The following is a 27,770-nucleotide window of genomic DNA, read 5'->3' as shown; positions in this document are numbered from 1 at the left end:
CTTTTAATTGATGTAATAACACGTTATAACCTGGTGATGCGTAAACATTTGATTGAATCAGACTGATTGTAACATGGCTGATGCGTTTTCATGGTAGATTAAAATGCCTCTAGCTATGAAAAATACTTTTGGGGGCAGGCATTTGTAACAAACAAATGTACAGAAATACACAAATGCATATGCATTATGCAAAAACACACACTCGTACTATCTGCAATCAGTCCACACAAAGACATATAAACACTGTATTTATGTAGCTATTTTTAAGGCACACCATACTATTTAAAACAACACAACGGTCCGAGTCTTGCCAATCTCACAGAGGATGAGGAATATTAAAGGGTGCAATCAGAAGAATCAAATGTCAAGTAAACCACACTGAGGACTGTACTCTTGATAAAAAATATGGTGGTATAACCTTGAGGACAATATACAAAGCTAGTTAAGTAACAATAAATCTTTCTATTGCTACCAATTACACCTGAAGTTTTAAATATCTTGGACTGACTGGAGGTCAACCATAATGGATTGCACCATTTAATAGCTTTGGCTACATTAGATGGTGTTTCACTGTTGTTTACAGGTGAACTGTGCAGGTCACCAGGTTGACTGGAGACAGTAAAAGTGAACTGGAAAAATATTTTCCCTGTTTCTGAAGAGGTACCGGTACTTCAATTGTAGTTCATTATGTAGTAATTAACTCCTACAATCAATCGAAATTGATGGGCTACAGCAAACAATATTTAGTTAAATCTATCTACCCGTTCAACCCATGGTGCATGCAATGGTGATTAATGCTAAATTTAAACCTCAATAAAACCTAACTTCTGAAAGATATGAAGATGTTTTGTTTGGAAATTTGAAGCCACTATTCAGTGACATAAAGGTTATTACAAAACTGGTTGGATTTTTTTGGTCACTAAAATGACTTTAAATGTGTCTGTGTTGGGATTCTGACACTCTCAGCATAAATTAGGTAACAAAAATCCAGCACAGTCAATTAAAAACCAGGGAGCGTGTCTCAATTACACTGGATTCCAGTTCAGCGTTAACCCTAACGGTGTTGCACAGCTCAACCGTAGCGCCTACCACAGCGAGCGACACAGGCAATGGACTCACGAAAACATGCCCCGAAAGGTGTGACAGTTGGGTCAGAAACCCCGCCCACCCTCCCCTTCCACGGCATACCGTTGGTGGACCCATGCCCTTGGGCATGGGGCTGCTGCCCTCTCCTCCCTTTACAGAGAGAGATAAAGGAGTCGTTACAGGAGGAAAGGCTAGTCAGGAAAGGCCAGTCAGCCAGCACACAAACATGCACACAGAGTAGTTGTGTCTGTCTAGATTTATTTGAAAAATCTATTCAGGGTCAAATAGAACTGTAGAACTGGCAACAGTTGTGCGTGCATTTGTCCCATTTGGCTGTAGAACATCGTCTTGTTAATTATCATAGATGTGTAAAGCAACACCAAACAGTGAACGTATGTCTGTATGATTTGGCTATACTCACTGCCGCTCCTCTTTTGTGTTAGTGTGTCATCCAGCGAGTTAGAGCCAGAACCGATGGAAGAACTGTCCTGGCTATCCTGGGGACAGGTCAGGAAAACATCTCCCAGTTCTGATCGAGACGGAGTCAGTGTGAGAGAGCGCATCCTTTCACGGCTTTTCGGCTTGATCAACTTCCTCATCTTTAAGGTGATCCAGTTGCCACGTCTGCAGAGGGCAGATTAAACAGGAGTGAAATGTTGGATCAACACTGGCAACGAAGAGGCAAGAGAATTCTTGTCCGTTTTTACCTGCGTGGAGGTGATGGGTCATAGAATTTATACTGGTCCATGATCTTCTCTTCCAGCTTCTCCTTCTGTCTCCTCAGCTCATTCAGCTTGTCTCTGGTAAACGTGAATCAAAACGCATTACCATAAAGTTCTAATAAATGTCACAAATGAGTCTGCAGGAAAACAGAAAAAATGTGGCCATTTAAGAGAAACAATCACAGGTTTTTACATGTACTGTCTTTGCTCTACATGGAACAGATCCTTGCTTTCCATTGTCTGCTCCAACAAAGTGCGATTCTGTAGCATCAGAGTCTGAATCTGGTCCAACAGATGTCGATTCTCCTCTTCCAGATTTCCTTTCAGTTGGCTCAACAACTAATAGACACACAGATGCATTAAGACATGTCTGAACACATATCAGACATTAAGGGAGTCTGTGATCCCACAACACAGCAGGCGGCAGAAGTCACCAATACAAACAACAAACCTTAGACAGTTGACTCATTAGGCACAATCACGTTAAGGGGAAATCCTAGATCTAAAAAAAGAGAAGGGTGTGTCCCTACCTCACACTGGTTGGTGAGTTTGGTGGAAGTGATGTCCAACTGCTGGTACTGCTCCTTCAGTTTAGAGAATTCAGCCTCTAGCTTAGTCTGTTCCAGCTTGGCACTGTTCAGCTGGCTCTTAATGTTCTTATGATCCAGCTGAAGATTTTCATTATCCTTCAACAGCTGGCGATATGTTGAATTCAGCCTGGGGAGGAAGCAGAGATGCTCTTTAGTATAGACCAGTTTGTAAAATGGAACTATCCAAACATAAAATAGAAACAAGCCGGTCCAACATACAATTTGTATCTTTAATAATGACACAGTTTAACCTTACCTATCATTTTCCTCTTTGAGCAGTTTATACTGGTCAGCTGTGGTTTGGTGGGTTTGGTTCTCCAGCACCATTTTTTCCTGCTGGTCTTTCAGATTTTTCGACAGCTCCTCCAGCTCCCCCTTCCTCTGCAGGAACTGTTTGTATCTTCATATATAAAAAGCACATTATATACCAATAAATACCAGAAGTATTGTATTTATTTTGTTTGTGACAAAAGCCCTCATGGACCAGTGTAGACATTTAAAGCAGCACTGCATATAAAATTTCGATGCATTTTCATCTCACTTGTCTTCCAGGTCTCTGTGTTGCTGCTCCAGACCCTTATGAGAGGTTTTCAGGTTCCCGTGCTTTCCTATCAGTGCCTCGTATTCTGCTGCCTGCCTCTCGTGCAGCGCTGCCAACTTCTCATGGTCACGGAGCAGCAGCTCATACGTGGCTCTTAACTCCTCTTTCTCCTTCAACACTCCCTCACGTTCACTCTCCATGCTGCTCTGCTGGGTCTGCAGCTGGGCATTCTGGGCCATCAGAGCTGCACTCTGTGAACTCAGGGTTGAGTTCTCCACCTAAGCGTGATGACACATACATAATGAATTTAGGCTCCAAGGTGGGGAAAAAATGTCAACAAACAAGCAGACTTGAAAGACAGCTTGAATATTACATGTAATTTCCACAAGATATTATATCCAAGAAAATATTACATTTTTTACTTTTCTGCTTGAATTTGAGTCTTTTGAGATCACTGCAGCAAACTAGTCTCAACATATTCCCATTAGCAGATTTTTTGCAGGTGCTGACACACATTCTGCATTCTTCGCTACATTTTTAGAGGCTTTTAACACACCTGCCACCATACAAACAAGCCAAACACACTAACAAACACCCACAGAAACAGCTTGAAGCTGTCGTGTGGTCAGCATAAATCCTGTCAACCATAATCAGGGTTTGAATTGCTGCCAAACAAGGAGTAAACATCTAAATCCAGGCCGCTAAGCAGGCTTCAAAGGCAACTGGTTCAGAGTAGATGAAAAAGCCATGCTGCGTCGATAGCGTCCTGCAATATTTCATATATTTCTGTCATAATGGAGTTATGCAGAAATCTATTGATCTAAATCACACATCACTGGGGCGAAGAGCAGTAACAAGCCCTTGAACATTAAAGGTCAGATTCAGATATCTGTGGAAAAATCAGTTTCACAGAGACGGACGACGTATAAACAACATCAGTCTTGTGAACTATAGATTTTAATTAAATCCTAAAAGCAAATAATGCTGCTAATTTGTTTCAGATATATGTTTTTATTAAGTACTATTGACCACTTCCTTACTTCTAATCACTACTTTGTCATCGGAACAGACCAATCTTGTTGCGGGGTTACCTGAATTTTAGCATTTTGTGTCTGCAGCGCTGTATTGTTTTCCTGTAAAGAAGCAGTCTGTCTCTGAACAGTGATAATCTGAGCCTGCAGGTTGGAGTTTTGAGTTTCCAGTTGTTTGAGCTGACTCTTCAGAGCCACCTTTTCAGCCTGCAGTGTAGCATTCTGGGGATAAACACCAGTGTTATTGATACAGAAGAATTACATTTTTAAAAAATGCACATTGATTGCTATCACTATAATATGAACTTACATTTCTTTCAACCTCAATGAGTCGATCTTTGACTTTAAGCAACTCCCTGGTGGCTTCATGGCTCTCCTTCTCCCATTTACTCACAGCTGGACGGTCCTCTCCTCCTCTAGGGGGCGAACTCTGCACCATTTTCTCCTCCTCCTCCCTCTGACGCAGTGCTTCATAGTTTTTCTTCACCTGACCACACATGAATGGACATAATATTGTAGTCATCCAGTAAAATTAAAATAAAATGTGAAAGTTAAAAAATGGAAATTCAAATAATCTTAAGGCTCAACAACAATGTAATTAAATGCAACTGATTCATCATCTTTTAAATTCACATCAGCAAGATCAAAATACAAACACCACTCAGAAGAAAAGCAGACATTCTCCATGGCTGCCACATGAATAGATAAACTGATGCCCGAAGCAAAAAGGGAAATGAATAAATAATGCATTGACCTCAAGAATTGCTCTGGGTATTCACCCTATCTAGGAAATGGAGGAATAGACATTTGTACAAGCTGTTCTCTAGTGGGGATTTTTATGATTTTATATATAAGTAAGTGAATTTTCACGTTAAGTGTTAGGTCCAATATTGCAATTTAGGTGAAAGTTGACATCTTATACATCAATAACATTATACAAAAAGGATTTGTAGATGAATGCCTGCTACTGACCGTCTTGAGCTCCTGGCGAAGTTGTTGGTTGAGGTTAGAAGACTCCTGCAGTCTGGCCTCAAGAGCAGCAATCTTCTCCTCTTTAATCTCCAAAGTTGATTTTAGAGTGGACTCTAATTTGGTCTCCAAAAGTTTAAATCTGAAAACAATATTTAGTGAGTATTAACATGATTGTGTACTCATTATTATGAATAGGGCATGTATTTAAGGAAGTACCTGTCGTCAGAGCCTTCATCATGAAGCAACCTTTCCTTGTTGAGACCAATCTTCTCCAGCTCATGAGTCAGTTTCTCCAGATCATTGTTCATCTGCTGAGTTCTCAGTTTCTCACTGACAAGCTCCTAAAACACACACAGCACATTTTGTTTAAAAAAAAAAAAAAAAATCATTTCCCAATAACTAAAAACAAAGCGTCTGTTTAGAGTCTCATTCATACAGGTCATATGATCTGTGTCGAAAGCATTTCTTGAAAGAAAATCCTCAACAAAGAGATTTTACTTTGTATAATAACAAAGCAGCATTAAAATTAGTGTCCTCAGTCGTCTTATGCAACTCTTAGACACCACAAGAGTTAATCTGACCTCTCTGAGAGCAATGAGGGTCTTCTTATCAATGGTGGCCTGTTTGACCAGTTCCTTGTTTTCTTTTTCCAAGTCTTTGACTCTTGTGCAGGAGTCTCTGAAGAAAATCATCTCCTTGCCCATTGTCCGGTTCTCTTTCTCCAGGGCAGAGATCCGCTGGTTATTGTCATCTAGTTTAGAGTCGCGGATTTCAGCCTGCTGCCTCAGTCGTTTGTTCTCCTTCTCCAGCAGCTTCTTATCTTTTTCGAGAGCAGAGCTTTCGAGTTCCAGAGTCTTGTTCTGGGAAGGATGTAATGAAGGGAAGATTAATTATATTTCGCATTAAATTGTAAATAGATATGTAACAGATGTTAAGACAAAAATGCAGTGCACTGATGAAAAACTTTAGTTATAAATTTTGGGTTTCTTCTGAAATATACCATGTTTCATAACTGCATGTTTGTTTGTTGAGCAAATATAATTAAAAAAAAAATTCAAAATAAGGCTCCAAGTGTTACTGTAGAGCTGCCACACTACACACACTTTAGTCTCCCTCCGCTTCTGATTTCAGGCCAGTCCGCCTGGCCTCATTCTGCCAGGCAGAATCAGTCAAAATAAGCAGCTGAAGTTGTGACACAAATCTACCAACAGCTCTCTGCCATGTGTTGATGGATTTTTTTCTATTCCAGAAGAGACCGACTTTCTGTCTGCGCCTACCTCCTGCTCCAGCTGTTCCAGGCGTTTACTAGAAATCTTCAGTTCCTCCAGGTTGTGTTGGAGCATCTGATTCTCACTCTCCACCTCTTGTAGCTCTGCCTCCAGCTGCTGGATCTTCTTACTGCTGTTCTCTAATGCTTTTTGAAGTCGCTGGTTTTCTGTATCTAGACCCTGATAACTCACCTGAAAGACGAAAGCATGATGAGTCCTTAACATTATGAGGAAACTAGCTATGTCTGTAAATAATGTTACCGTTACATCTTACGTGAATTTCCTTGGCAAAACATTAATAGTATGATGGCCAATCTGGTGTTAAATATGCAGGTAATTTACTTCTCAAAGACAGCTTACTGCTGCACCTTTGCATGTCAATCTTCTGCCCATATGAAGTCTAACCTCTAATCTCTCAGTCTTCTTTGAGGAGGCTTTCAGCAGTTCCAGGGTGCGTTTTAACTGCAACTTTTCACTTTCCAGCTCCTGGTTTTCTGCTTCCAGCTGAGCCGCCTTAGCTCCTGCAGCCCGGAGACTCTCAGCTGAGCGCCGAAGTTGAAGGTTCTCCTGCTCCAACTGAGAGTTTTCTTTTTCAAGAGCCTCCAGCTGGAAGGCTATGTTCTTTAGCCCGTCAAGCTTCTTTTTCAGACGACGACTCTCTGCTTCCAACTCGCTGTTCTCCTTCTCCAAAGAAGAGACCTGCATACACAAGTAACTAATTCAGCAACTCAAATACAATCTTCTGGTGGTCTTTCACAGAGTAACACTTTAATAATGTAGATTAAAGAACCAGCTAAATGATACACACCTTTTCACAGGTGATTCCCAGGCTGGTTATCTTCTTCTGAAGGCTCTCATTGTCCCTTTCTAGCTTCTGCATGAGAATCTCCAACTCCTCAGCCCTCTCGCCCTTTTCCTTCATCACTTCTAGATCTTTACCTTCATATAAAGGACAAAGATCATGAGAGACTCAAAACAATGGGTTCCTTTAGTAGACTGCAGGAATTAAAATTTGCAAATGTACTGATGCTTTACAAAAGTCATGCAGAATCTAAGCAGAAAGCATAAATGTTTAAACATGATTAAATTATCATTCTTGTATGATCAGAATATTTTAGTAAATAATTGCTAGAATTGAAATCATTAGTATTACTAAAAAGTATCTTTGTAAAAAGATCTCACTTACGTAATTGTTTAATTTCAAATTCCATTTTATTCAGTTTGCCTGTTGTTTCACAAATTGACTCGTGGAGGACCCGATTCTCTTTCTCCACATCTTTGAGTCGAGCTTCAGCACCAACTTGGCACCGCTGGCGCAAGGATGACACCGTTTGGCCCAGGTGCTTGTTCTCCTGCTCTAAACCCTTCAGCTGGAGACGAATGCAACAAGGTCATGACCATTTACCATAAGCTTCTGATTCATGGAGGGTCTGTGGGTGTGGGGTTACCTGTCTCTCAGAGTTTTCTCTGAGTGTTTCCAGAGTTTTTTCTAGTAAAGCCTTCTCCTTCATCAGGTCAGTACTCAGTGACTCTGTAGTTCGAAACGACTGTTTCTCTGATGCCAATTCATGTTCCAACATCTCCAACTGTAAATGACCATGTTAACACATTTTATGGCAGTTATTGTTGTTTTTACAGTCTTGTCTTGACACTCTCAGTCACTAACTGAACTCAATGTTCAACCAATTAATCCTGGTTACAAAGAAACTAGTTTCCTTATTTCATGAGAAACCTAAGACACAATTCTATGATAAATATACAGACACAAAATGTGCAGAAAATCTTCTCTCATAGAAAGAGCTTTGCTCAGGTTTTATGCATTATAATGTCTTTTGCAATCACATCTTTACTACAAATGCAATTTTTTTCCCTCTGGTTTTCCTTTTGTGACAGAGAAACACAATTCCTGTTTTTCTATGAGGCAACTCAGCAGTGCTGTCTGAAACTAGCTGAGGCATTTTGCAGCAAAGGGCACTCAAGCTTCAAATAGTGAAAAAGAAAAAAGGAATGCAGACCCCTCTGGATTTACAGCACTGCTTTCACCCTCCTGTCCACCCCTTTGAATACTTTCTTATAATTTGGTTGTTACTTGTTGTAAAGTTACAGGATAGGAGAGTGTGAGGCAGCTAAATAAAGGGCAAAAAAAAGGATTTCAGCAATTCTTGTTCTGTTTAAAAAGAGTAATCAATGAAGGAGTATATACATTATCAAATCAAATCAGTCTTTATTTATATAGCATCTGTTACAATCAAATTGTTTCTAGGTGCTTTCCAGAATCCCAGGGCCTGACCCCCAACAAGCAACAGTGGCAAGGAAAAACTCCCCTTTAACAGGAAGAAACCTTGAGCAGGTCTATAAACAGATTAATTTAAAAACAAAAACAAACTGTAAACTAACCTATCCTCATCAACTACACAGTCATAATTTACCTTTTGGTTAAGTCTCTGGTTTTCTTTGGCCAACTTTGTCACCGTGTCCTGACTGGCTCCTCCTCTGAGTTCTTCCACTGTCTTCAGCAAAGCCTGGTTGTCTTTCTCCAGCTTTAAAAGGCGACTTGATGTTAAATCATTTACTTCTTCTCCCAAGGACTTCTGAGGAGCTGCGAAACAGCAATAAAACATTAATATGGTTTTCCGTGTACAATTTTACAAATTAACCCTGACACATGCTAAGTCTTTATCCTGATCACTGGCTAGTTAAACCTCTTAAGAGCTTTTATAATCCAAACAAACAGATTATCCACTGAAAGCCAGTAAATATTAATTACAGTTCTTATCCAAGTGGAAAGAATGGCTGGAATTGGCTGACAAAAGCAGTCAAGCCTAAAAGATTAGGTCAATGACAAGAGCCAATGACCAAAGTATGGTCAGTTACCAGATTAACTCAGGGGACATTGTAATCATGCTTTTCTTCTGCATTATTGCATCTAGATTTCAAAGATTCTAAAGAGTGATTGGCCTCTTACCTTCAGCCAGTTCAGGCGTCTTGGATAGTTGCTCCAGCTCCCAGCCCAGGTGCAGGGATTCATCCATACTCTGTTTCTGGGCCATCTCTAACACAAGGTTCTCCTCCAATAACTCTTCCACGCGTTTGCGGTCCATGTCTCGCTCCTAAACAATGCAGAGAGATGAGATACACATTCGGACCACACAACTGATCTTTCTTTCTGCTTAAGTCCACAGGTCCATTAACTAACCGTCTCCAGGTCATGCATCTTTGATTTAAGCTGCAGATTTTCTTTTTCCAAGAGGTGCAGTTTGTCGGAGCGGGTACGGCAAGCATCCAGCTGTTCCTCCAACATCGTCTTAGTTTCCAGCAGGACCTGATTATCTTCTTTCAGTTCCTTCAGATCACCATAGTAGCAAACATGACATGTTACATGACACCCAAACAAAAATGTATTCAGTAGTGTAGAAAAATAGCATTAAATCAAACCAAATGTATTCTGCATGCACATGCATGTACCTCGACTCTGGCCTTGTAAAATTCAATGTCATGTAGTTTCTCCCTAAATCGGCTCAACTCGCTCTCCAATTTGTCGACACGAATGGCTTTCTCACGGAGAGCATCCAGCTCATCACGGTAGGCCCGAGCAGACCGAGCATCTGACAGCAACTGGTAACTCTACAGGAAACATTTTTTTCATTTCATTTTATTTCATTAACAAGGTAAACAAATATTTCATTGTAAATCAAGAATAGGTTTTCAGTTACTTAAATTACCCTAATGCCTGTCTGAAGAATGAAATGTAAAGCAGACTGATTAATATGGATAAAAACTACCATTACCAAATATTACTAAACAAGATCCATTTATATAAAACTCAACCTAGATGTCCCATATTTTGCCCATGCTATTTACGGTCCATCCAAATCAGAAGCCATGTGAGGCTAAAGTCTAAAGATAGCTCAAATAGCCCCTAAAGAGTTAAGTCACTAGCAAGCTGATTAAAGCCTGGCAGCACTGCAGCAACACAGTAGTAAGATTCGAGAAGGAGCAGCACTTGAAAGAAGATGATATGATTAAAATGCTTTTTTGTGGATGTACAGTTAGTGTGCAGGACTCCCTTTGACTTGGTATTACCTCTTGTTGAAGCTTTCTGAACTCCATTTCTATGTTCTCAAGTTCCTGTCTGGTGTCCAAAAGTTGCTCACTCTTTTCCTCTCTGAAGAAAGACAAAGGGGAAAATGAACATAAATATAAAATAAATGGGGTAGAAATACTTTTGGTACACATCTGAAGAAATCTTATCCCAATCTGGGAGGTTACAAACTCAAATTTCATGTCGATCTCAACACAGGTCAAGACAAATAAATCTCAGTAAAAAACAGTCTGTTGTCTCCATTGTGTTGGAACTATAGTGGTCAGGCAATAATACTTTTCCTGAGTTGAGATATAAATACTGCATTTTGGTCATAAGAAAACAGTTTAAAGGGCGGGGGGTCAAAACAACCAAAATGTTTGTATCCTGTAACCATGTTCCTTTTTTCTTGAGAAACTACTTCAAATGAGATTCCCACTTACTATAGTTTTGGAAGAGATACGCACAAAAACAGACATTTATTTTCCTCTGTTCAACACCAAGGCCAAGTAATCTTCAGTTTATCGAGTCAGTTGCCATACAGGAAGAATGCGCAGGGAAATAACTACAAGCATGAGTTTCTCTAAGTTTTACTAAACATTTGATGATCTACCATTCTTTAACTTCCCTTCACAGCTAAAACTGCTAGACAAAAAAAACCAAAACATTGGTAACATTGACACATCTCTCGTTTGGCCCATTTTCCATAACAAACACATGAAAACATGCAAACACATTCCTGTTCTGCATTAGATAAGAAACTTTAGCCATGTGACTAGAGCAGTAAACATCAGCACATTGATATGAAGCACTTTTTTCTATTCTCTGCACACATGACAGCATTCTTCTTTCAAATACATCACACCAAGAAAACGGCTGAAATACCGATTTGTGTTGTCCTACTTTACAGAAGAAAAAGTCCATGTAGGTCAAGGAAGAATAAAAGACATGCATGTCTCTTCTGAATAACAGACCACAATTAGTGCTGCACATTTCAGTCCTGAACCCATGTCTGGACTATTTCACATTACAACACTGACAGAATTCACCATCACTGAGGTTATTTCATCGTAATGTTATCACAACTTAAACTAATTAAAGAGTTTTGGCAAAGCCCTTCTCAATACTTATATAGTACTTGAAATAAGTGACTGGACAATTATGACCTAGCTTTGTCTAAATCAGTCAAACTATGAGCTGATAAAAACATCTTCACATTCTTACAAAATATTAAATAATGAAATGACAGGAAAGCATTATGTAACATTAATATCATGCTGCCAGCATGCAGTGCACTAAATGTGATGTGATATTGCTGCCTTTATGTACTTCCTATTACAGATGCAACTTCTTTCATGGTGATGGGAACCATTAAATCTTTACAGCTTTACAAAGGAAGTTCTATTATTCATGGACAGAAGTTAAAACGCCCCAACCAAGGTCACAGGCCAAGGTTTAGTCCTGACACTGTGGTTTCGTGATGTAGTCATAAAAAAGATCCATCATTAAAAAGGGGGCGTCCTTGTAGCTTAAAGATCAAAAGGACCCGCAAACACTGCCACATGCTGATGCAACTAGACTTTCTGGTGCTGGAAAATCTATTATTTCATGGAATTTTATCATTATGACTAAATAAATAATTATTCCCAAAACTTAAACAATGAACCCAGCACTACAGCATGCACAGAAAGAATTTGGATACATTTTTAAAAATAATTTATTCAATCAATGTTCATGTCCATTAATTCATGTTTAGCCAAACTACCTTAAAGGTATTGGTCATTTTTATTATAGTCATGAATTATTTTTATTCATGCTGATGATAAAATGTAGTGCTTTCAAAGGGATTTTATGTCTCATTTAAAGAACCAATGATAACTTAGGTAATTGATAACTTACAAGTTCTCAATTCTGTAGAGAAGCAAAAACAGGAAGTGGCTCAGAAAACAATGGCTGTATATACAGCTGTTCAAGTCTGATGGTGACACCGTTTCGCAATTCCAGTAAAATAACAGCACTTACAGCTCTTGTCGAAAGCGTCGGAGTTTTGCCTTGGCATCTGCCAACTCCACAGAGAGGTGCTGTCGGCTTTCAGTTCTCCTCATACTGGGGGAGTCACCAGGGGACTGGGTTGGAAAGGTAGCCAGTGGAGACAGCTGGACACAGTCCCTTTCCTGGGTCAACTCCACTATAGTCTAAATGGGGGGGAAATGGCAATCAGATCTAACTACCTTTGCCATTACAACATTAAGAGACCAAGTTTAGTCCAGGAAGAAAACATTTAACCACAAGACAAGTATTAGGGCTCCATCTCTGCCCACAGTCCCATGCAGGCTATTTTTGTGAAGTGCCCGTTACAGGAAATGGGGTTTTAATTGAGAGCGGCTGAACAACACAGTGATAATCTGGGGGCTATTAAAACAAGTCTCTCTCTCAAACACACACTCATGGGAAGCAGAACCCCTTTGGATAGGAAATTTAATGATGTACAAACACCAGTGAACACCCTCAATGCATGAAACCGTTAAAAGTTTCATTCCTTCCTTCATGAAGCGGCCATTTTAAGGCAACAAAAAAGAAAGTTTTACAACTTAACTCAACACAGTCTATCTTTGAGATAAGAGAAATTTTACCTCAGTCAAAAATAAAGGCTATATAAATCTACATAAACACTTACTTTACATGTTTTTACCTCTAGCTGTGCATCCCTCTCATCTACCAGATGTTTAAGATGGAAAGCAAGGTTTCTAGACAGGCTGTCAAGGTCCTCCGGAGGCACTTCTCCACTTTCAAACCACTGCAGGTCCACTACATTCTCTTGATTATGAGTCACCTAAAATCAAAGATCCTCCTTCAGGGCTCAGCTATGCACAGGGATAAATATACCAAGTCTCTCTAGAGAGGGCTTGCTTTACTTTGGAGTTTAAATACCTCTTGGATGTGAGATGCTATTGCAGCTTTCGTGTCAAAGTCTAGTGTCTGGATACGCTCGATATACTCTTCTTTCTTCTCGCACTGTAAACAAAGAGGGTTAAAATGATCATTATTGCCATGTTCACGGGCTAGATCGTTCAAATGGAAGCTTAACGGGGGACACAAGGCAGAGGTTACTCTGACAGAGAGGTCAGGGATTGTATTTAGCAGTCAAATGTTTCTTATCTGCATCAGACAAATGTCTCAGTCTTGCTGGCTGCAGAAGAAATGAAACCATGACATTACTGATGACAGCAGTTTTCCTCAGTCTGTCAACGCTCTGAAATGCAACGAGTCATTGAATATCTACTTCATTATGCAGCATTCTGCAACATCTAAATCTAAATCCTTGAACTTTATAAAGCAAGATCAAAATGACAGCAAAAAGAATTGTAGTAAACTGGAATAATAGTAATGCTAAGAGAAACTATGAAACTTCCAATCTCTAAAAGGTTATTTTAAATGTGCTGAAGAGACGAGCCCTCTATGAGAGGTAGAGAGGTATAGAGGTAGATTTTCTTATGTCTGCAGCAGCAAAACTAAAACCAAGACTTGTCTGTAGTGCATGCAGCTCATCATTGCTGTGGTGACATTATAGAGTAAAACATCGAGGATTATATTCACCAGCCAATGATAATAGTGACAGGTAACTGAAATCACCTCAGGTGATCTTAGCACACCAAAAACAGTTAGAAGTTCTCTCTGTATCTATTACAAACATTATAAACTGTGATTTCTATTTATTTTGTCTGTCAAATCTTTTTTGAAATTTGTTTGATTCTTAATGACATCTACATTATACAATTTACGTATGTAAAAGGGTGCAATGTGGAATTACAGTAACTGTACTCTTACCTGGACAGCACAGCCTAGCAATAGCAGAAGCAGTCTCTTCATCTCCTCCAGACCTTGCTCTGAAGACAAAACAGCAACATGAGACATTATAATAAAGAAGCAAATTCCAAATGTTATCTCTCATTCTAAAATTAATTAAACTGTGACCTACTGAAGTGCATTGAAACCACTAAAATGTTTCCCAAAGCAGAGAGAGAAAAAGACTTTCATGTTACCCTCCTCTTATGTGTTTCTGCCTATCACAACCCTAAAAACAGCTGTTGATTTGCTCGACAGGCCTCTGATCGTCTGTGGGGTTCTGGATTGGTGAAACAGAAGTTCTACAGCCCCTTTCAGGCGAGATCAAAGTAGTCAGCTTCTTGGGTGTTTTCCCCTTTAATGTCTTTTATAAATGTTTAATAGATCTGATTGTTGAAAAGGGAATCCACACAACTCGCCAACATCTTTCCTCTGGGAAACCACATGTAAAAACAGAGAGTCTACTGACAAAATCCATTCATTAATTTCACAGAGTTGTGCCCTACAATCAACTCTTTTTTTCTTTTTCTTGAATCAATAGAAAGGCACACAAGTCAATACAACACTGATTAAAAGAGATGTCATGTGACCACATGCCATACTAAAATATCTTTTAAGAGGAAGACTGATCCATAATCAATATTGCTATCAGATAATAAATCCTCATTGGTGAAATGACGGTATGCATTGGTATTTCCTTACTTTTCTACAACTGTGCCTTAAATGATGGATGGTAAACAAGTGGTGGCAAGTTGAAGCAAATGATTTTTTAAGCATTTACAATTAACGTCAATCATTGCTAGCCAATATTTGAAATGTTATTTTTAGGAGTACTGGGTTTAAGGGTTTGGATTGTAATCTAATCCAGGAGGAAATAAGATCAGCAAATCTACTGCAGCAATGGAGGAAAGATAAAGGGCCAACATTTATAAATATTTTATGGCGCTGGAGAGGCTGAAGAATATGGAGAATCAGTATGAGTGCAAGATAAAAGGAAGAGAGCCGTAACAGGGAACACACTACAGCAAAACCATAACAAACAAGAGAGAAGAATATAGAAGCAGAAAAATCAAGAGGAACAATAATGCAGATCAGTAAAGTAGGAAAATGAGCCTCCTGTTCAAGGTGTGACCATCTCTCTGCCAGTGTAATTTATTCCATTCCACATCCTGCCATCCTTCTCCCATCAACATAGTTACAAATCACCTGGGCCTCCTCAGTCTCTGCATTTACTCATCACGGCTTCCGCTTTTCACATCATTTCCTCCTTCCCTGATTTAGTCACGAAACAGGAAATGAGTGGAAGGAAGGACAGCGACTAAAACACTTCCTGGTCTTGCATCATGCATTAGTACAGAGTTAATAATAGCAAAATTGTGCGGCATTAATGTGTAAATGACTGTTACATCCTCTTCTACAGTTCTAAAAATGAGTATTTGTGCTTATTCAGTTTTAATGACTTGTGTTGCGTTGCCAGATTTCAGATTCAGATTTTTGTGCTTGATCCAGCAAACAGCAGGCTGTCAGGAGGTCAGGTCAGTGTGTTAGCATCGAGCATAACCCAGTTTTAACACATGGGCCAGTGCTGCAAGTTAATTAAGTACAGACTTGTAAAATGGCAGCATGTCCTATTTATCCTAACAGAAATACACTCATTACCTTCATAAGAACTCAACTCTCTGAACTTCATAAAACCCTACATACACTTGTCTTCTGCTTTAGTGAAATACCATATTTGATTTTAATCAGTGCTGTACACTGGATTTATCCAATAACAGCAAATGAGTTCAAGATGTCAGTTAAACAGATACAGATGACAAAATTCACCATCCATTCCATAACAGTGGAGATATGGAGCCCAGATCAGGCCGAATATTTACAAACTAAACAAAATTGGTTCTCTTTCCCTCTATGACATACTTACACACACGTGTGTATGTCTAGGCTCAGATGGGGGGTGGGGTGGGGGTCAACAGTGCATTGCCACTGTTCACTGTTTTGAAACATCTCCTCCCCCATCCTAGAGTAAAATGCATACACGTGCATGAACACACACCCACACACGGTGCAGTGTTGTCCCCTACCCCCCTGATGGAGGCATAATAAATGCCACATGGTCAATGACTTTCAGCTGGCAACCACTGAACACCAGAGCCAGACTCCACAGCCACCACTGGTCTGGACGATTATCTAACAAGCTTGAGGAAAAAAAGACTCCAAGAAAACCAGAAGAGTCTCATACAGCAGCTCAGTGTTTTTTTACAGCATACTGCACAACCCACATGATAAAAGTAATAAAAGTAAAAATTGTAAGGCTCAGAAGGTTCAAATTTTTCTTTTTAAAAAAAGCATCCACAACTAAGCCTGGAAACAATTTTTTTTTTAAATGAAATCAAAGAATTGATTACATTAGCAGTTGGACCCTTTTCATCCTGAAAGTCAATCTAGTAACCCTTAACGGGAGAAGCTAATGCTTCGCAGATGTCTTCTTTATGATTGTATCAAATGTACAGTCTCAGAGGAGAGAGCGTTTTAATCCCATCATCTCCGCTCATTTAACTTTGCATTTGTCTGATTTTCACAGCCAGTTGACCGTGATGTCACATTAAAATATCAAGTGACCGTTAGGGGTCGGAGAGGTCAAACTGTTTCTATGAATCAAACACTTCCCCCCTTACTAATATCAGACATATCAGATAACAGAATTTGGATCAAATATAACAGAACACATTTAAAAACCAAATCAAGGAAACTTAACCAAATTTTTACTTGTGCATAACTAATGGTGCAAAATCAAATTATCACTGCTTTTAAATGTATATGATGGTAACATACTCATAAAAGTCCTGTTACTTAATCACAATTCTGTCTTTAGATGTGTGTACCTGTTGTTTTTTTGTTTTTTTTTTTTAAATCTGCACTTACCAGACAGTGGGTTCCGTCCCAGTACCAACACGTTTGGCAAAGGCATCATGACCAGCTGCTGGAGAGTCTCCTGTTACAAAAAAACATGAACATACTGAATTATGGAAATAGAGATAAAGAAATACAGTAACAGGTAGAATCCAACAAGGTATTACTGCAGGTTTTAATGTGTAACTGTATGTAATACCGTTCATAGTTGCTGGCCTGCAAGTAAGAATTATTGTTAATGTGGGTTTTGTAGCATGACCGTCTTTATTCACATGTCAACCATGAAGACCTAAATAAAAACACGAGTTGTTATCTATCCAGGGACTGACATGTACAGTACATGTGTGTACACAGTCAATCATCAGATGAGGGGTGCTGCAACAGTCTACAAAAGAGTAGATGACAAGAGCTAATTATGCTGTATTATCTCATAACCAACATGATGCAGTCCAACCTTTATAACCGTCTTACTCAGCTGGACAAAACACTTCCTCAGTGAAATCAGAACCTGCTCAAGCAACAGTTGGGTTTCCAAAAAGGCTTTCACAGGGGGCAGGTAACTTGAAGCTCTGTTGTCTACTGGATGGAAAAGTGCAGCATTTGCACCCGTGGTTCAACTTTCCTGTTTGCGCTAGTGCTGCTTTCATCATTAACAGCATACAATAAAACAAGGTTTTTGGAGAACCTCCCACTTCCCGGAATAACCATCTGGCCCATTTAAATTGCATTACCTCACTACTGAGGTAGAACAGGAAATCTGACGTCAGTTGTTGCTGCTAAAAGGTTAAAATAAACCCCTAAATGCAAGCAGTCATAACATAATAATTCAGAAACAGAAAAAAACAACATTGTGACCAAGTACATAAACTGCTAATGCACATTAACACGCTCCCCAGCATATTCAAACCCAATCACAGACAACTGCTTGTCTCTTAAATGAAACTTTACAACCACTGCAAATCAGTCTGGTTGTTAAACCACCCCTTTGTTGCCCATTTTATTTGACGCACAAATCCACAAAAATATCCGTTTTCAGAAGATTTGAAAGGGCTCATGTAGTGCATCACCCACATCTGGTTTGGGCAGATATGAGAGTCCAGGAGATGAGCAAACAATTGAATAAAACAAGCTGCGACTTGCTATGTGGTATTCTGCGAGGTGTTTTTCTCTTCTGTTATCCGTGGCTATGTTGTTGGTGGTTATCAGGTCACTGGTAATAATGCCTCAGAAAAGCATTGTAATAACAGGTGACAATCTGTTATGAACCAGTGAGACCAATAAATGAATTTGCAGGTCTGTAAAGGTGCTTCTTCAGCAAGAATTTAAAATGGCCTGAAGATACTGGGGAATTCAACTACAGTCAAGACAAACATTCTTCAATTACATTCACCGGCAAAGAGAATCAATATCTCAGCTTATCTTTCACACTAATAACCGTGCCCTTTAAGTTGTGCCTCTCAGTGCAGGCTGGCCGTCTACCTTGGTTAGAAGCATATTCTCATCTGCGAAACCACCTGTCCCAGTCCATTTCATCGGCACATGCTCCCACCTGTCACCTCCGATGGCAGCATGTGTTTGCTGAGCAAGCAGAACCTTTTTTATTCATGCCGTCTGTTCCCTTTTAACACCATGCAAACAAATGTAATAACTTATTTATTAACTTTTGGGTTAGTGAAGACAAAAGAGTGATGCAGGTGAAACTGAAACTAGGGGGCACTTATTTCTTCTTTTTTTACATAATCATGTGCTTTTTATTTTTAATTTTTCTGCCATTTCATTTACCGTACTGTGTACAAAGCAATAAATATTCTGTGATGTGCAAAATACTGAATAATAACACCTCTACACTTTTCCTTTCTTCTCATGTCAAGAGTCATTGAAGACCTCTTGATACTTTGCACGAATGTTGCCTTTGAGTACACAGAGCAAAAAATTTCTTTTGTTTTTTTACACTGAATAATCAACAAATACACCTTTATTCTAGATACATCTTTAATTTTCAAAGATAGATAGTTTTCACAGTAGTAAAAAAAAAAATCCCTAGCGAACCACACGTTTCTTGGATTAGCTACGGAGGGCTTAGCTCTTCTCTGTGTAAAAAAAAAAATAAAAAAAGATGGACGCCACAGGAGGGAGACCAGTCAGGCAACCACACCGATCAATCCAAGACACGTGCACATTCTCAGAGCTCTAAATCAGGAAGCTGTGGCTGCAGAAATGTCCTTGACTCAGTCACACTGTCACCTTGCTGCAGTCTTTATAGAATCATATCCAATTTACACATGTGGTCTGGATATTTACATTGGAAAAAAATCTAATAATGACACAGTGTTTGGAGGGGAAAAAATGGAGCTGTGGATGGGGCTAAAAGAGAAGGGGCAGGAAATGAAGGGAGGGAAAGAAAGATGGAGCTTTGATTCCTTCACTTCTCACTCCAGGCACGCATGGCTGATCTGCCTCCTCTTCTTCCTCCTCTTCACCCCCATCCCCCTTTGCTGACACTATGTTGCTGTATTATTGATTCCAACAAGATTCACAGTTACTCTAAACCATCTCCTCTTCCATCCCAAAGAGACATTTAGAGTGTGGGAAGAAGATAATCAATGGAATTTACTGAATTGCATACTCGTATAGCTTTGTGCCGCATGCAGTCATCATACGATTCTTTGACGTACAAGATATTAAACTGAAATTAAGTCTGTTGGTTGATTGATTTTGTACAATCACAGAGCTTCCCGCGCTTCAAATACACAGGATCCTACAAAGATATGTGTTCTAATGGTAACAATATGTGTACATTTATTGGAAAAAAAAAACCATAGAAGATGACTGGGATTTTCTTAAACAGGAGGCTGCATCTAAAACCAGCCATCACACACCCCTGCGACAGCTCTGCATCATCCAATCCCAGGACAGGTTCTGCAACCAGCTCAGCTTCAACAGGGGATTAATTGTTCTGCTACTCTGGTAAGTACGAGTGTGTGTATGTGTTGTGTGTGTGTGTGTGTGTGTGCGTGCGTGCACGAGCGAGCGAAAACTGCCTGAACCCCAGCAGCCCGATTCACACCCATTCTGCAGATGCTGTGTTACCATAGAAACGAGGAAATGGGTTTATCCTTCTCCCTTTTAAATCTGACATATACACAATGTGCACATTACAAGACACACACGAACACAAAATCCTCATTATGACACCAGGGACTTCTCTCTTACCACCACTCACGAAAAGAAGCCTACTTCCACACAGCACTACATTTGATCTCAAAGCATCCTCAACATGGAATCAACATGAATAACACTTTATTTTCTTCAGCTCCTTGAACAGACTGTAAGAACAACTATAAAACAGCACTTAAATGGTGCAGATCACATCTGGTATTTTTACTCTTCTATATTATTTCAAACAATATATTAACAATGACACAATGTTTTTTCCTTTAAAAAGAACTAAATAGTGAAGAGTTTATATTGACCAGTTGCATGGCATCAATTAAATCAGTGTTGTGTGCACATGCAATTTCCCTGAACAAATTAAATCACGTGCAAAACCTTGACTCTTGCTCTGGGTCTAGTAGCGTCCACTAAAAAGAACAACAGTTGGGGTCTATTGTTGACCAGATGGAGAGATCACATCTTACATGAGGCGGAGGAGAAAACAGACCATTAGTAGTCCATGGCTTTTGTTTTCCTCTGTTATCTATCAGTCAGAGTGCTTTTTACAATGAGACCCTGAGGGTGAACGAGTGGATGAGCCAATTCTGCCGCTCGTCTCACAAGGTACAAGCAGGTGGGCTAGTGAGGCAAACCCAATCCACCCCACCCCCCAAAGGGCTTTGTTTGACACAACATAACATGCGTGGTACTCTTTCAGCTCTTGTTTGAACACTCTTTGACATAATTGAATTTCTTTTGTCAAAGTATTTGTTTTAGCATCCACTTCTTAAATAGGCGTGATGCTTGACAGCTGTTTTGATTGATTTTCACAATTTGTTTTCACGTGTCAACCACATATTGCTTCTAACTGAATATATTTATTCAATCCATTGGTTGGAGTTGTTTTTATCTCACCGAGACTAATGCTGCAGACAAAAACCACTAGCTCTGAGCCAGGACAGGGATGAAAAATAACCTCACAAGCTTCCGCTTAATACAGTAACAGCAAAACATAGTCCCCTGTTAGCAGAACTAACTCTCCAAGTTTCCTCTTTATATCTACTTCATTTTAAAGTAAAATAGTGCAGTGAAGTGAAGCGCTTTTCAAAAATGTAGGCACAGACACAAGCAAACCCTGTTATTTTGGTTTGCCAGTGCTCAGCTTGCACTTGAATCATCAGTAATGTGTGAGCCTGATGAAGGGTTCAGGGTGTCAGTGGAAGCGCCACTCACCACGGATGAAGGCCATGAAAGCTCAAAACCAGTTGAAAGGTCTGGGTACAAATATATATCAGTGAGAGTGAGCCAAAAGCAACTGGAAAGCTGAGTGTCAGGAAACCAGCTTCCACAGAAAAGATTGTTTTCTTGAACCACTCACAAATGGACTGCCATCGGCTGAATTATATTCTTGCATATATCAGCCTCTTAAAATGGGCTGGATTTCATGGGTAAAGGGTAGCTAGGTATCTAATTGCTACATCACCAGACTCCGAGCAGAATGTGAGTCTGCACAACAACACAGATTTAGCCTGTAGCTACAAGCGCATGCCCTAATAAACTGATGTGACCATGACTGACACAGAGAGGAACAACATGAGTGTATATACCCTATACAATACACTGTTTAAATACAAACATGCAGCCATTTTCAATGCTGGTCAATTTTTTACTTGATGGTAAAAAAAAAAAAAAACTACTTTTTTTTTTTTTTTTTTTTTTTTACAGAAAGATATTTGATCCTTGAACAGACAACAATAAGGTCTGTTTGTCTCCGTACAACATTTGCACATGCAGGCATGTGATGATGAGTATGTGTTAGTGTAACTTTGCTCTGGTCTAGTAACAGAGCATCTTTGTCAGCTGGCTTTAGGTCAAGGTTTCATGTGAATTCCTCAATTATTTGTCGCCCACACTTCAAAGAGACCTTGGCAGAAAACCAACTCTAGTGATGCTACAATGATTTCTAACGTCACTGAGGGTTTTTTTTTAGTGACCAATTAAAACTCTCTCACAATACTGAATCTTTTCTGCATATTTAATACACAAATAAAGTCTTCAATAATTGTTCTTGGAAGATTTTCAAATGTCCAGTATGCAGTGACCATCATCTCAGTCTGGTCTATCTGATGATACAATAGAACAGGAAAAGACAACTTAATCAAAGCCCAACAATCTAGATCCTTCCCAGAGCTTCAAGGCCAGATGAATGGAGGTCATTCTCTACACCTCAAACCAAAACAGTAGTATTAACAGCAATACTCTTTATTTAAAGAAGGTTAAGAATCTAAAATATAAAGAAAACATGTTTCTCTGTTCCATGACATATTTTGCTGTATGTATATCTTTAATTGGGACAATGGCTTTGATATATTATCCAGATTGAAGGCTGACATTGTTCTGTTCATCATACTTTCAAAGATGTGTAGAGAATAAAACTCTTTAAAAGGAGTTTATTCCAAAACATACTGTGGAGTGCGATAGTGTAAAGATCCATTAATAGATAAAGTAGCTTTGCTCAATTCAATGATGTCTATTATGAGAACCATAATTATTTAAATGTTGTCAGTTGGGTCACAGCTTCAACACAAAATCAACTATCATAGCCCACAAACGCCCCAAAAATACTATCGGGATTACAGCTGGAGCTGTTGTCTCTGTAAGTGGTAAATACATTAAAATGGTCCTGAGCCATCTGCCTCCCATAATTCAAAAAAGCTTAACAAATTGGCCAAGAGCGGATTCTTTTCCAGAGGCAGGCTGCTTCTAAATCCCATTTCTTCCAAAAACAGAAAGAAATACAGATTTAAAGAGTACTGTGGGTGCTACAGATGGATAAATGGAATTCCAATAAGTTACCACTGAACTGAGTGAAGCCTTCTCCCAACTGCTGAGCATCACACTAAATTGAAAACCTGTTAAGCCCATTAGACTATAACCTGAATGGCACTTTCGTCCATATGGTGCTGAAATCTGAAACAAGTAAGCAACAGAAGGAGATTGTGACTAAAGAGATTTTCCGCCTGGCTGCTCGTGGAAAAACTGACACCCGTTGACTTTTAAGCAATCAAGTGTGTGAGTAGATTTACGGATACTGATATGCCACATTTCATTTGCAGATTACAGTTTATGCACACAATTAGAGTGGGTACAGGCATGTGATGAAAAACACAGGAGACACTGAAATTTAAGCTTCTTTCGTGTTGAGAATAACTTGTGTCTGATCAGTGAAGTCAGATATTTATGAAGATATTCTAATTAGATTTTAACTTGCTGTTAATGCAAATACAGGCTGGATCAATGGGAAGGATGCCCTGTCACTGGGTCAGCCAGAAGCCCCCAGTTAATGTCCTTAAACCTTCCCGTCATCTCATCATCCAACACCACTACTTAACGGCAACAGTCCATGACTGAGCTGTTAACTCTGAGACACATAATTCTGCCACTGACACACCCCAAAGGAGCTTTTGTAGGCCCATTAATGAGTCTACACAATAGGCTGATTGTCTAAATAAGATGACTAGGAAGTGATTAACGGGATGTTGGGAGGAACCATGTTAAACCAGACCTAACAAAGGATGAACTGATCCGTCACTCTTCTTGCTTGACTTCTGAGTCAACCTTCAAGATTTTTTTAAATCTCCTGTTTGGAACAAACATATGTTGACATGGCTCAATCAGTGCTTATTCAATCAAAGAATGAAGCAAAATCTAGGTAACCACATGTTTTGATCCAGTTTTTCCAATTTCTGCCTGCAGAAGGAAAAATGTTGAAGCACAAGAAAAGCAAGCATGAGCCCTCAGGATATGGGTCAGGGTCCCATGTGAAGCGTTGGAGCCGTTTGTTTTTTCTTCCAGCAGTGGCCATCGTGGTATTGCTAACCTCACATTGCTGCTTCAAATGTCACAACACTATTCTCGCAGCTAAATAGTGATTAACTATATATTCTTTCTTTAAGGACTGATTCCAACTCACAAGAAGCTCACACAGAGCACAGCACACTTATGTCATAAGTGCTGACATGACCGCGTGCACGATGGGTCCACTGTGAGACATCTGGACTGCAGTCCCAATACCACAACACAAACCAGCACACATACACTTTTACGAATTCAAGTTTTTAAAGTGGTGTTAGAGCACACATAAGAAACACTGCAGATGGAAATGAACGTATTTATTAGGTTGCGTAAAAGCTGATTTAAGCTTGTTTTCCAGATTTCAATCCATCATAAACAGACTCACTAAGAACCACCAACATTTGATAAATCAAAAAACACTGACCAACCTTTAAGATGTCTGTACTGCAGCACAAAAAGAAACGTTACCTGATAGTAGGATTTAATCTGCCTGATGAGAATGGAGAGGTTCTGAATTCGCAATGTGGGGTCATTGTTGACTTTCTTGTTGGTCCTCTGTACTGTGGCCTTTGGATTTCTGCAAGAAAAAAATGAAAAACCGTACATTTTAAACCATTTTAAAACCATTTTTTTTTGTATTTCAACATAGCATAATGAAAATTCAAATTTGAATCAGGCCCAGGCAAATAACCACAGTAATCAAACACAGAAACATTCCCCTGATGTTGGTGTTCCAAACACAATACACTCTCCAGTTTCTGGATCCAGATGTTTGAGCATTGAGCAGTAATATACTGCTAAACCACCGAATAAAATGAAATTACAGATTATAAAAAGGTCAATCAGTCTGGGTCATCATCCTTGTGAGACGGTCATGCTCTTGGTGCATCAAATACTTAGTCATAGTTCTTACTGATTAAAACTGTTGCATTTGGGTCTGAATTAGTAAATACGTCAATAAAGATTGAAAATTTGTTATTTTTAAAAGATGTCATGTTTGTAATTGTGGACATCAAGGACATTACATTACATTAAGCCTGGTAAATACTTGCACAATTACATATAATCCCTGCAGCTACCCTCTATATACACCCGGAAATATGCACCTAAACATTGCAAAGAGTTGTTCTGGTCTATATTGTCAATTACTGACTTTACTCATAATATTTTAAATTTGCAATCTGCTGATGCAAGTATATATTCTTGCTGGGATGCCTGTCTGCCATCTGTAGTAAAAATGTCTCTTTTCATAGCACCGACCCTGATAGAAGCAGTCACACATAATCATGCTAATCAGACGGACACAGAGTTCTTTTAACAGTGGTGGAACTGAGCAGTCATGTGACCTCTAATCTCCCCCTTCCACGGCACGCTCCAACCCTTTTGGAAATCCACGGTGGGGGTCTATTTAACCCATTAATTAAAGAGCACAGAGGAGGCTGTAATCCTGCCATGGAAGGTGAGGAGTGAGCTTGTGAGAGGAAGAAGGAGCATCTGCAAAAGCAGCCAAGCAATGATTGCAAAATTACATTTTCCTTCATCACCAGAACCAGTAAATGCCACAAGAGCCTGCTTTTTAACAGCACCTCATCATCTTTCTCATCTCTTTGGATAGTTCCCTTATGCCCCATCATAACGAGACAGCGCCCGCCTTGGATTAACAACAGATAAAGCGACTTAGAACAGCAACAGGGGTTAAATATCCCACTTACTGCCTCCTTGTTCCTGCTGAGACAGTAAAACTAAGACTTTCAAGAGACAAATGGATTAAAGATACACGAGCAAAAAGCCAACATGGCAGACAACTAGTAAGCCAGCCGACCAGACGGCCAGTCAATAAGCCAGTCCGTCTTAGCTGTCGATAGGGACCGCAGCCTTATGCAGGGCGTGGAGCCAATGGGCTTTCTCTCATCTTTGATTGGTTGGTAACGTTCGGAAGTAGTGGTAACCTATATATGACAGGCTAGATTACAGTCAGCGTGGGCAGCCAGGCACACGGTCCACACTCAGAGGATTCCAAATGCACACACACAAAGGAAACACACACAGAGTCCATTTGGCCACGTGCTTGATATGGAGTCTATGAGCAAACACAGCGGGGTCTTGCTGAAGCTTCACACACAGACATCAACACATGCAGAGGGAAAAGAAATGTGATTCCAGGCCAGGAAATATGTGCAGCTTTTCAGATCAGATATGGTTTCACTTGAATCTATTTATTCCTGACTCTGCAGACAAAATAAACAGTTTTTATGCATTTTAAAGTTCAAAATGAGTGCATTTTATAATATTTTATACCCATGGGAACCACAGCAGTGCACAAGACAATGATGGCTGTGCCATTGGTATGCAATTCTTGTCAACCAATTTCCTTGTCTTGGCTTTTCATTGCCTCGTTTGTCTCCTGTCTTTGTGTTTCCGCGGGGCCTCTTCCCATTCCTCTGCACCGTCAGTGCACCCATAGAGACTGCAGCTAAAGTCATTTTGCAAAAAGAACGCCAAAGTCTGATTTACAGCCACATATTTGTCCACATGCATGAGGCCATTGAAAAAAAGGCTGTAAACTGTGTCAGTGGGACTCAGAAGACTAAAATCCTGAGATGTTCCCTCGTGGGATTAAGGATGTCTTTAGATGTGGGATTTTGAGTGCGTCACATCAACTCTGCCTTGCTAAAACTTTTGCGCTGCCAAGGTCACAGCTGTGATTTCCTGTCATGCTTCCTGATATCCACACGCTAGACAAACCCAGGGAACATGACACAAAAATTAAATCTAGAGATGCCACATTAGACTGAATTCTGTCCTGAACTCCCAAGTGTGTCAACCTCAAAACCCAGGCAACAGCAGTGAAGGGGAGTCAATCAGGCAGCCCCGCAGCGCCTCTACCTGTTTCCTTTCTGTACCAGTTCAATGGAATCCCAACTATGTCTGCTATAACTAGTGGCTTAGAAAAGCCAACAAAAGGCTTCAATGTGCTGCTGGAAGAAAACACAGAGCAGGAGATGCAGCTCGTGGAGAGAAAAGAGGATAAAAAAACCTTTTAGACAGTAAGCTAAAGACAAGAAAACAGCAAGAGCTAAAGTTGCAGTAGGTCTGACAATGATGCGGTTGATCTGTAACATGTCAATGGTTGGTTTTAAGAGGAGAGCGTGAAAACAGGCTGATTTCAGTATTTATAGATCAATATTTACAGATTCATCACTTTATGACTTCATTAAAAGCAGCTCATGGCCTTGTTTGTTTCTCACCCCAGTAGGGTAACTGTCATCTTCCTTTTATTTACATTCCCTCACGCATGGACAGGTATTCACAGTGAAAGGCGTGCACAGATCTGTCCAGATGCTCCAGCAAACAGATACATACTGGTTTAAAAAGGATTATCAGCATTCTTTTCTGAATCCACAGTTTGGGGTGCTTTGTTGTTTAATTTCAGCTGGAAGAGGAGAGGCCATCAACTAATCTTTCAATAATAGACACGAGTCACAGGGCAAGAAAGTTTACTGTTAAAAACTGTTCCTATTATCAAATATCTTGGTCCCAGTGGTCTATACAGGAAAGACTGGTCTGCCCGCCAATGAGCCAGCATGGGTCTCCAGGGTTGGCAGTAAAACTGAGAATTCAAATGGACAATTGCCACTCTGTCAAATATTTAACTGGCCCTCTCTTGGTAAGCAGAGAAACTAATTGGTTTGACAGCACAGGGGGGAGAGCT

General features: G+C 39.8%; 1 protein-coding gene across 9 annotated transcripts in view; it reads right to left on the bottom strand.

The window, feature by feature from the left end:
• ccdc88ab (coiled-coil domain containing 88Ab) overlaps positions 1 to 27,770 on the bottom strand; it is a 38,206-nt gene that overhangs the window by 7,670 nt on the left and 2,766 nt on the right. For 6 of the 9 annotated variants that reach the window (XR_008952882.1, XM_057048455.1, XM_057048463.1 and 3 more), the window contains exons 3-30: positions 24,527 to 24,635; positions 17,063 to 17,132; positions 14,120 to 14,178; positions 13,223 to 13,306; positions 12,984 to 13,124; positions 12,314 to 12,486; positions 10,294 to 10,375; positions 9,676 to 9,834; positions 9,407 to 9,553; positions 9,176 to 9,320; positions 8,640 to 8,809; positions 7,659 to 7,796; positions 7,397 to 7,580; positions 7,019 to 7,149; positions 6,616 to 6,909; positions 6,220 to 6,402; positions 5,524 to 5,802; positions 5,159 to 5,283; positions 4,943 to 5,081; positions 4,281 to 4,457; positions 4,031 to 4,192; positions 2,940 to 3,217; positions 2,655 to 2,798; positions 2,339 to 2,525; positions 2,002 to 2,147; positions 1,794 to 1,886; positions 1,508 to 1,710; positions 1,189 to 1,236 (exon numbers count right to left, since the gene is read on the bottom strand). Coding sequence is in view for 8 of the 9 variants with exons in the window: in XM_057048455.1 (XP_056904435.1) it covers positions 1,189 to 1,236; positions 1,508 to 1,710; positions 1,794 to 1,886; positions 2,002 to 2,147; positions 2,339 to 2,525; positions 2,655 to 2,798; positions 2,940 to 3,217; positions 4,031 to 4,192; positions 4,281 to 4,457; positions 4,943 to 5,081; positions 5,159 to 5,283; positions 5,524 to 5,802; positions 6,220 to 6,402; positions 6,616 to 6,909; positions 7,019 to 7,149; positions 7,397 to 7,580; positions 7,659 to 7,796; positions 8,640 to 8,809; positions 9,176 to 9,320; positions 9,407 to 9,553; positions 9,676 to 9,834; positions 10,294 to 10,375; positions 12,314 to 12,486; positions 12,984 to 13,124; positions 13,223 to 13,306; positions 14,120 to 14,178; positions 17,063 to 17,132; positions 24,527 to 24,635 (4,250 nt within the window). In the remaining variant the exon portion in view is untranslated. The remainder of the gene's footprint in view (positions 1 to 1,188; positions 1,237 to 1,507; positions 1,711 to 1,793; positions 1,887 to 2,001; positions 2,148 to 2,338; positions 2,526 to 2,654; positions 2,799 to 2,939; positions 3,218 to 4,030; positions 4,193 to 4,280; positions 4,458 to 4,942; positions 5,082 to 5,158; positions 5,284 to 5,523; positions 5,803 to 6,219; positions 6,403 to 6,615; positions 6,910 to 7,018; positions 7,150 to 7,396; positions 7,581 to 7,658; positions 7,797 to 8,639; positions 8,810 to 9,175; positions 9,321 to 9,406; positions 9,554 to 9,675; positions 9,835 to 10,293; positions 10,376 to 12,313; positions 12,487 to 12,983; positions 13,125 to 13,222; positions 13,307 to 14,119; positions 14,179 to 17,062; positions 17,133 to 24,526; positions 24,636 to 27,770) is intronic. The other 3 variants (XM_057048456.1, XM_057048461.1, XM_057048460.1) reach the window with 1 other exon arrangement.

Source organism: Takifugu flavidus, chromosome 11 (genome assembly GCF_003711565.1).
Source record: "Takifugu flavidus isolate HTHZ2018 chromosome 11, ASM371156v2, whole genome shotgun sequence".
Lineage (NCBI taxonomy): Eukaryota > Metazoa > Chordata > Actinopteri > Tetraodontiformes > Tetraodontidae > Takifugu > Takifugu flavidus.
Note: the sequence above shows the minus strand (reverse complement) of the source record. Positions and strands in the feature narration are given on the sequence as shown.